At 44.1% G+C, this 9,172-nt stretch overlaps 1 protein-coding gene across 1 annotated transcript in view; it reads right to left on the minus strand.

Annotated features, from left to right (window-relative positions):
- Nucleotides 1-9,172, minus strand: part of tmem184a (transmembrane protein 184a) — a 60,294-nt gene that overhangs the window by 39,027 nt on the left and 12,095 nt on the right. Inside the window, exon 4 of the mRNA XM_078418387.1 lies at nt 8,953-9,169. Coding sequence (XP_078274513.1) covers nt 8,953-9,169 — 217 coding nt within the window. The remainder of the gene's footprint in view (nt 1-8,952; nt 9,170-9,172) is intronic.

Genomic DNA, 9,172 nt, shown 5'->3' on the forward strand with positions numbered 1-9,172 from the left:
AGCCTTGCGGCACCCTACTAATCACTGCCTGCCATTCTGAAAAGGACCCGTTAATTCCTACTCTTTGTTTCCTGTCTGCCAACCAGTTCTCTATCCATGTCAATACCCTACCACTGATACCATATGCTCTAATTTTGCACACTAATCTCTTGTGTGGGACTTTTTCAAGCAGCTCATCCCAGATGCCATCACCCTCTATATGGAAATCTAGCTCTTTACATCCTCTTTAAATCTTTCCTCTCTAACCGCACCATGCCATCTAGTTTTAAACACCTGGGGAAGGTTTCCCACTACCCTGGGAAAAAGATAGTGACCCTCCTCCTTATCTATGCCCCTCATTGAATTATAAATGTCTAAGTTCTTCCTTCATCCTCCTTCCTAGTCCAGCCTATTCAGTCTCTCCTTGTATCTCAAGCCCTCCAGTCCAGGCAACATTTAAAAAAAATCTTTTCTACACACAAACTTAATCACATGCTTCCAACAAAATGGAAACCTGACCACATACAATATTCCAAGTGCAGTCTCAGCTATGTCCTTTATGGCTGTAATATGGTGTCCCAACACTTGTATTCAATGCCCCATCCAACAAAGGTGAGCACACAGTACGCTTTCTTCACCAATTTGTCTACCTGTTTCATCACTTTCAGGGAACTGTGTACTTGTACCAAGGTCACTCTGTTCTACACTCTTCAGGACCCTGTCATTTATTATGTCCTGCCCTGGTTCGAGTTTTCAAAAATGAATGACTATGCACTTGTTCAAGTTAAATTTCATGTTTCATTCCTTGGCCTACATTTCCAGTTGATCTAAATCCTGCTGTACCCTCAGTCAACCTTTACTGTGCACCATACTACCAACTTTGATGTCATCTGCTAACATACTACTCATGCCACCTACATTCTCATCCAAATCGTCAATATACACGGCAAACAGCCAAACCCCCAGTTCCGATCGCTGTGGCAAACCACTTTTTACGTCCCTCCTATCGGAAAATAAGATAATTCAGCCACTTGCCTGGCCTCATTTCCTAATAAGAGGCCGTGTTTCTACCTCTCTGCATAATTACTCGAGTAAACTTTCTTGGAAACATTTTACAAATTCTGCTCAATCTAATTCCTGAGCACTAGAGTGTTATATCCAGTACTGTTCTCCCCATTTCAGAAAGCATGGTAATACATTGGAAGCAGTTCAGAGACATTTATTAGGTTATACCTGAAATGGGCAGATTTTCTTACAAGGAAATGTTGGACAGGGTAGGCTTGTATCCATAGGAATTTCGATAAATTAGAGCTGAATTGATTGAAACATACAAGATCCAGTGTTCTGATGAAGGATCAGTTCAAACAAATGGTTTATTGACCTGAAACTCTAATCGTATCTCCACAGATGCTGCCTGACTTGCAGAGTAATCCTAGCATTTTGGGTTATTTTAGATCCAAAGGGGCAGGGGGGAGTGGAAGAAAGTGAGCCATGTGAAAAATAAGAGCCGGTCTTCAGTCATTGAAACTCTTCCTCAGAGGGAACTGGAAAGAGATTTAAAAAAATTAAGGCAGAGGAAGATAGATTCTAGATAAGCAAGAGGGTTAAAGGTCACTGCTGGAAAATGCAGGTTGAGATTATAAACAGATCAGCCTTAATTTTAATGAGTGACAGAACCAGCTGAAGGATCTAAGTGGTCTTCTTGCTCCGAACTTGTTTGTTTGCAGAAGAATAAACTGAAGCATTGAATCCAGCGAGGTATGAAAAGGGAGCAATTTGGCCCTTTCCTAATTATGAAGAATGGTCTCAACCCGAAATGCCTCCGGCCCATTAACCTCCGAAGATGCTGCCTAACTCACGGAGTTCCTCGAACTCACTGAGTTCCTCCAGCAGTGGGTTTTGCACCAGTATCCATTTCACAAGTACTTCGGTACATGTGACAATAAACTAAACTAAAGCAGATAATGCAAAAGAGAATGGAAACCATGCAGAATATAATGTTATAGCGATGGAGAAATTAAAGATTAAAAAAATTGTACGGGCCTCACAACGTAGGTTGGGAGATCAGCAATACATCCTTAGTTTATGAGAGGTCAGTTCAAGAGTTTGAAGAGTGGGGAAGACGCTGTTAAATCATTGATTCATTCAAAGTGCTCAAGGGCACATCAGATGCCGGCAGTCAGGAGAGTTCAAATGCATAGCACGTGGAACTATTAATTACACGCTAACACCCTGACAACTGCAATAAAGCAAAAGACCGTCTCTGTGGCTCTTAATCCCCTCCACATGTTGGTTGGTTAAATGGCTGGGTGAAACTTGATCAATACAACAGACCTCTCCTAGGTGAAGAACTAAATAGATTGGGCCCAACCAGATTTATGGACCCTCGAATAAATGTTGCCTGGAATCCACTTTGATTTCTTACAGTAAAATTGTGCAATTTGCACTTTAATTACCTTTATGGTTCTAGTTATAACAGTATAACAGTATAACAGAAATTTATTGTCATTCGGTATAAATACCGAACGAAATTTCAGCAGTCACAAGACACAGCAAAAAAGAAAAGAACACAGGACACACGACCCCAACACAAACATCCATCACAGTGACTCCAAACACCCCCTCACTGTGATGGAAGGCAACAAAACTTCCACTCTCTTCCCCCCGCACCCACGGCCGCACCGGGCGATGTTAAGTCCAGCGGCCGAGCCGCGCCGGGCGATGGAAGGCCCCGCGGCCGCTGCTAAGTCCCGCGGCCGAGCCGCACCGGGCACTGAAACATCCCGCGGCCGAGCCGCACCAGGCACTGAAACGTCCCGCGGCCGAACCGCGCCGGCGATGTTAAGTCCCGCAGCCGAGCCGCGCCAGGCGATGGAAGGCCCCGTGGCCGCGCCGAGCGCTGAAGCGTTCCGCGGTCGAGCCACACCGGGCGATGGAAGGCCCCGCGGCCGAGCCGCACCGAGCGCTGAACCGTCCCGCGGCCGTACCGGGCGATGGAAGGCCCCGCAGCCGAGCCGCGCCGGGCACTGTTAGGTCCCGCAGCCGAGCCGCGCCGGCGATGTTAAGTCCAGCGGCCGGGCCGAGCCGCGCCGGGCCGGGCGATGGAAGGCCCCGCGGCCGATGGAAGGTCCCGCGGCCGAGCTGCGCCCCGGGGAAGAGACCTAATAAAAGAAAGGTTTCACCCCCCACCTTCACCCCCCACCCCCACACATACACAGCCAAAAACAGAAACAAAAACCATCCCAACACCGACACAAACAAAAAAAAGAAAAAAAGACAAACAGACTGCCAGAGAGCCGCAGCCGTTAGGCGCAGCCACACGTGATGTGGGAGTGAATCCCAGAAATAGGGAGATAAGAGTTATTACTGTAGATTAAGTCGTTTCTATGTGACTCTAAGTGTATTTTTCAGCAGCAGAACTAAGCAATGATCACAACAGAACTATGGGCTCTGCCCAGAATTTGTATACTGCCGTGAGAACTACTTTCACAATAGCAGCTTTAATCACTATTAAGTATTTAGTTAACTCAGCTCTCCTTCCAGAAGGGCGTCACGGTGAATCACTAATGCCTCTCTTTGATGGGCTTGCTTGATGTTTACGTTATTATATGGTCATTTGACAGTCTCACTAATTAACACTCTCACCCGAGTCAGCCTCACTAACATTTGAGCAATAGATTAAGGTTGATACCTCAGTGCAGTGCTGAGGGGAACTGGTGATATGGGGAGTGTTGCCTTTTCAGATGACATACTATAAACAAGGCCTAACCTGCGTTTAAAGGTGGATATTAAAGTCTTCTGGCTAAACAATCACAGAAAGAACTGTTTCTTTTATATACAAACAGAATATTGGAAATACTCAGCAGTCAGGCAGCATCTGTAAGTAGAGAATCGGGGCTATATTTCAGGCCAAAGACCTTTCTCTTTGCTGGAGTTAAATGGAGATATATTACGGATATCAAGAAGTCAAAGAAAAAGTGGAAATCATTGTGAAAGTAAGGAAAACCAAGATCATTCCCAGACAGAATACAGCACAACTGCAGATCTGTCAAACTGTGCAACAGGTTTGACACCAATTATCATAAATTACGGAGGATGAGAAATGTTCAGATGAGGACTGAAGCCATTATGAATTAACAATGGAACAAGGTTCCATTCAATGGAGTCAGAAATATCACACAAAGCATACAGGATAATAAAAGTTAGGAGGGCTCTGCAGTGAGAAAGATGAAAAGTTTTGTTTATTGGTTTGTAGTTTATAAATCCTGCAGATCTGTCAAGTTGGAACGCCAAATCACCATATACAACTTTTTAAAGAGTTGGAAATGGATAACAATATATTTGGGCAAAGCATACTTGTTCATTGCAAAGATAATGGACATCTGAAGAAGGGCCTCAATCCAAAACCTCACCCATTCCTTCTCTCCAGAGATGCTGCCTGTCCTGCTGAATTACTCCACCATTTTGTGTCATACCTTTGATTTAAACCAGCATCTGCAGTTCTTTCCTACACATAATGGACATCTTGGTCCTCATGTACAGTGAATTGAAACCAACAGAAGTTAAATATGCTGGGTCCAGATTTAAATCTGTGTACTAGCAATCAATTGAGATCCACTTTCATTCATCATGATTAAGCAGGGGGATATAGTCTCAGATAACAGTGCTCAATTGTGTTCATTTCTATCTGAGCACTTTATAAATCAAATAGTTCTACACACACACACTTGTTTTCCCACATATCAAAAAGCACGGAAGAAACAGATATTGCAAGGTTGTTTAATAAGATATTGATTAGCAAGCTGTTGCTAATCTACAGGACAATGCTACATTCCACAGAAGGTTATACAGCTGAACTGCTAATTGTGTAGAGACCGCACCTGGAGTACTGTGTGCAGTTTTGGTCTCCAAATTTGAGGAAGGATATTCTTGCTATTGAGGACGTGCAGCATAGGTTTATTAGGTTAATTCCCGGAATGGCGGGACTGTCATATGTTGAAAGACTGGAGCGACTAGGCTTGTATACACTGGAATTTAGGATGAGAGGAGATCTTATCGAAACATATAAGATTATTAAGGGGTTGGACACGTTAGAGGCAGGAAACATGTTCCCAATGTTGGGGGAGTCCAGAACAAGGGGCCACAGTTTAAGAATAAGGGGTAGGCCATTTAGAACGGAGATGAGGAAAAACGTTTTCAGTCAGAGAGTTGTGAATCTGTGGGATTCTCTGCCTCAGAAGGCAGTGGAGGCCAATTCTCCAAATGCATCCAAGAGAGAGCTGGACAGAGCTCTTAAGGATAGCGGAGTCAGGGGGTATGGGGAGAAGGCAGGAACGGGGTACTGATTGAGAATGATCAGCCATGATCACATTGAATGGCGGTGCTGGCTCAAAGGGCCGAATGGCCTACTCCTGCACCTATTGTCTATTGTCTAAGACTTAACATATTTGATCTTAGTTCAGCCAACTCTTGAGGAGAGAGTGAAAGGGAGCTAGCCAAAACAACAATGGATTTAAGATTAGAGGCATGGAGTGAAAATAATTTTAACAATTTGTGTAAGAAGGACTACAGATGCTGGTTTAAACTGAAGATAGACACAAAAAGATGGAGTAACTGCTGAGTAACTTAAACAATTTATTGGAGTCTGTGTGTAAACAACTAATTAAAAAAATCAACATTTGGAAACAGGATGTTAGAGTGATTACAGAAGAGCTGTACCTCGTAAAAATAGGAAACAGAATTAGAAAAGCACACACAAACCATTTACTTCCTGTGTGAAATCTACAAGAGAACAAAGAAACATGTAATCCCTTCGTCCCAAAATTGATTGATTGGAAACTCTGGAAGATGTGGCACATGTGCGATTTATGAACACATGCAGAGTTGGAAAGTGTGGAATAAACATGCCTAATTTTAGCAGTTCTGGGATCTCTTATTGGATCATTATTATCCTTGACCCTATATCAGTGCGAACAAAAACGACAAAAACATTATAATGGTTTGCAGCATTAAATGTGCCCTGTTGTCTATTTGAATTCCGAGCAAACGGGGAACATTTGGTATGTTTTCAATGCAGCTTTGATTGATTAAACACAAATAAATGATTTCCAGTGGCAGAACAGTCATTAACCAGCTGATGCAGTTAAAACTAAAGAAGGTTGGAGGAAACAAAGAGATTCTTTTGAAGATACACACAAAAAGCAAGAGTAACTCAGTGGGACAGGCAGCATCTCTGGAGAGAAGGAATGGGTGATGTTTCAGGTTGAGACCCTTCTTCAGACTGAAAGTCACAGGAAAGGGAAATGAGAGATATAGAAGATGATGTAGAGAGATGCAGAACAATGAATGAAATATATGCAAAAAAGTTACGATGATAAAGGAAACAGGCCATTGTTAGAGGGAATGCCAGGGTTACTTGAAGTTAGAGAAATCAATATTCATACCACTGGGCTGTAAGCTGCCGAAGCAAAATACGAGATGTTGTTCCTCCAATTTGCGTTTAGCCTCACTCTGACAATGGAAGAGACAGAGGACCGAAAGGTCTGTGTGGGAATGGGAAGGAGAATTAAAGTGTTTCGCAACCCGGGAGACCAGGTAGGTTCAGGTGGACTGAGCGAAGATGTTTAGCGAAACGATCGCCCAGTCTACGTTCTGTCTCGACGATGTATACGAATCCACATCTTGAACAACGGATACAGTAGATAAGGTTGGAGGAGGTGCAAGTGAACCTCTGCCTAACCTGAAAGGGCTGTCGGGGTGCCTGGATAGAGTCGAGGGAGGAGGTATAGGGACAGGTGTTACACCTTCTGCAGTTGCAGGGGAAGGTACCCGGGGACGGGGTGGTTTGGGTGGGAAGGGATGAGTTAACCAGGGAGTTACGAAGGGAACGGTCTCTGCGAAAGTTGGAATTGGTGGAGATGGAAAGATGTGACTAGTGTTGGGATCCCATAGGATTCTTTTGATGCCTGTAGTGGGTTTTTCTAATTTGAAACAGACTACACGGGGGCACTGGAAGATTATTTCATAATGATATTCAAAAAAACCTTTGGATGGGGGAAACATTTCTCCCTTCACTAGGGTGGGGAAAAAGTGATGGAAAGAAATTAACTGAATAGACCTGTCTAAGAACTAGAACACCATAATCTCCTGGATAACCTCTCTCAAGTAACATCATTCTATGATCCTTCAGCTGTTTCTCAAAAGGCACCGCAAATCTTTTTTCCAGTTTGTAAAACGTTATAGAGGTTATTGTGATGAGAAAAAGATTTCAAAGCAAGATATCAGAATTGGGGGGTTGCACCCGAAGGGAAATATGGGACATTCTGACACACATTACCCTGTAAAGAAAAAATACAGAGGGATATAATTAAAGTATCTAAGATTATGGAGAAGTTTTTAAAGTGGTTAGGACTTAGTAATTGTTCACATCGGGAATAGTCAAGGTAGATAACTGGTTTTCAGATGAGACTCAATAAACCTGAAAATAATGTGTAAGAAGGAACTGCAGATGCTGGTTGAAACCAAAGATAGACATAAAAAGCTGGAGTAACTAAGCGGGACAAGCAGTATCTCTGGAGAGAAGTAAATGGGTGACGTTTCGGGTTGAGACCCTTCTTCAGACTGGTTAGTGATAAGGGAAACGAGAGATATAGACAGTGATGTGGAGAGATGAAGAACAATGAATGAAAGATATGCAAAAAAGTAACAACGATAAAGGAAACAGGCCATTGTTCCCTGTTTGTAGGGTGAAAATGAGAAGCTAGTGGGACTTGGGTGGGGGATGGATAGAGAGAAAGGGATTGCCGGGGCTACCTGAAGTGAGAGAAATCTCACTCTCCCATCATAGATGAGGCCCTCACTCATGCCTCCTCGGTACCCCGCATCTCCGCCCATTCTCCCCCTCATCGCAACAGATAGTCCCCCTGGTCCATACCTTCCACCCCATCAGCCGTCACATTCAACAGATAACCCAGCGAAATTTCAACCACCTCCAATGGGATCTAACCACTAGCCATTTTCCCATCTCCACCCCTTTCCACCTTCCGCAGAGACCGCTTCCTCCGCAACTCCCTGGTTAACTCATCCCTTCCCACCCAAACCACCCCCTCCCCAGATACCATCCGCTGCAATCGCAGAAAATGCAACACCCGTTGCTGTACCTCCTCCCTCAAATCTGTCCAGGGACCCCGACAGATTTTTCAGGTTAGGCAGAGGTTCACTTGCACCTCCTCCAACCTCATCTACTGTATTCCGTTGTTCAAGATGTGGACTCTTATACATCGGCGAGAACAAACGCAGACTGGACAATTATTTTGCGGAACACCTTCGCTCAGCCCGCCTGAACCAACCTGATCTCTCGGATGCTGGACACTTTCATTCTCCTTCCCATTCCTACACAGACCTTTCTGTCCTCGGTCTCCTCCACTGTCAGAGCGAGGTTAAACGCAAAATGGAGGAACAGCATCTCCTATTTCGCTTGGGCAGCCTACAGCCCCAGTGGTATGAATATTGATTTCTCTCACTTCAGGTAGCCCCGGTATTCCCTCTCTCTCTATCCCACCCAAGTCGCACTAGCTTCTCATTTTCACCCTACAAACAGATTACAATGGCCTGTTTCCTTTACCATCGTTAATTTTTTCTTGCCTTTCATTCATTGTTATTTATCTCACCACATCACCATCTATATCCCTCGTTTCCCTTATACCTAACCAGTCTGAAGAAGGGTCTCGACCTGAAACATCACCCATTCCTTCTCTCCAGAGATGCTGCCTGTCCCACTGAGTTATTCCAGTTTTTCGTGTCTAACCTGAGAAATAATGATTGGAGGACATATTGATCAAACGGGATGGTGTGGGGAAAGATGTAGCAGCACAAGAGGATGCTCCTGCTTAAACACTGATACGAACCAGCGGGCTGAATGATGTGTGGCAGTGCTATAATTTCAGTGTAATTCAATGCAAACCTTGAACTCACCTGATGAAATGTCACAATCAGTGCGGCCCAAACACAAATCCCGGAGATCACTTGTGCATTTGGAGTCTGCAAGAAAATTCTTTGCTCATGTTCACTGAAATTGGCAGCAGCTATCTTCTGCCATATGCTCACAGCTCCAGATTTGTTTACATTCACTGCGTTCAAAGTGACCAATGTGAGTGACTCGGCTGTTGTCATTCCTGTTGTGACAGGGGTTCTA

Source organism: Rhinoraja longicauda, chromosome 21 (genome assembly GCF_053455715.1).
Source record: "Rhinoraja longicauda isolate Sanriku21f chromosome 21, sRhiLon1.1, whole genome shotgun sequence".
In the NCBI taxonomy this organism is placed as follows: Eukaryota; Metazoa; Chordata; class Chondrichthyes; order Rajiformes; family Arhynchobatidae; genus Rhinoraja; species Rhinoraja longicauda.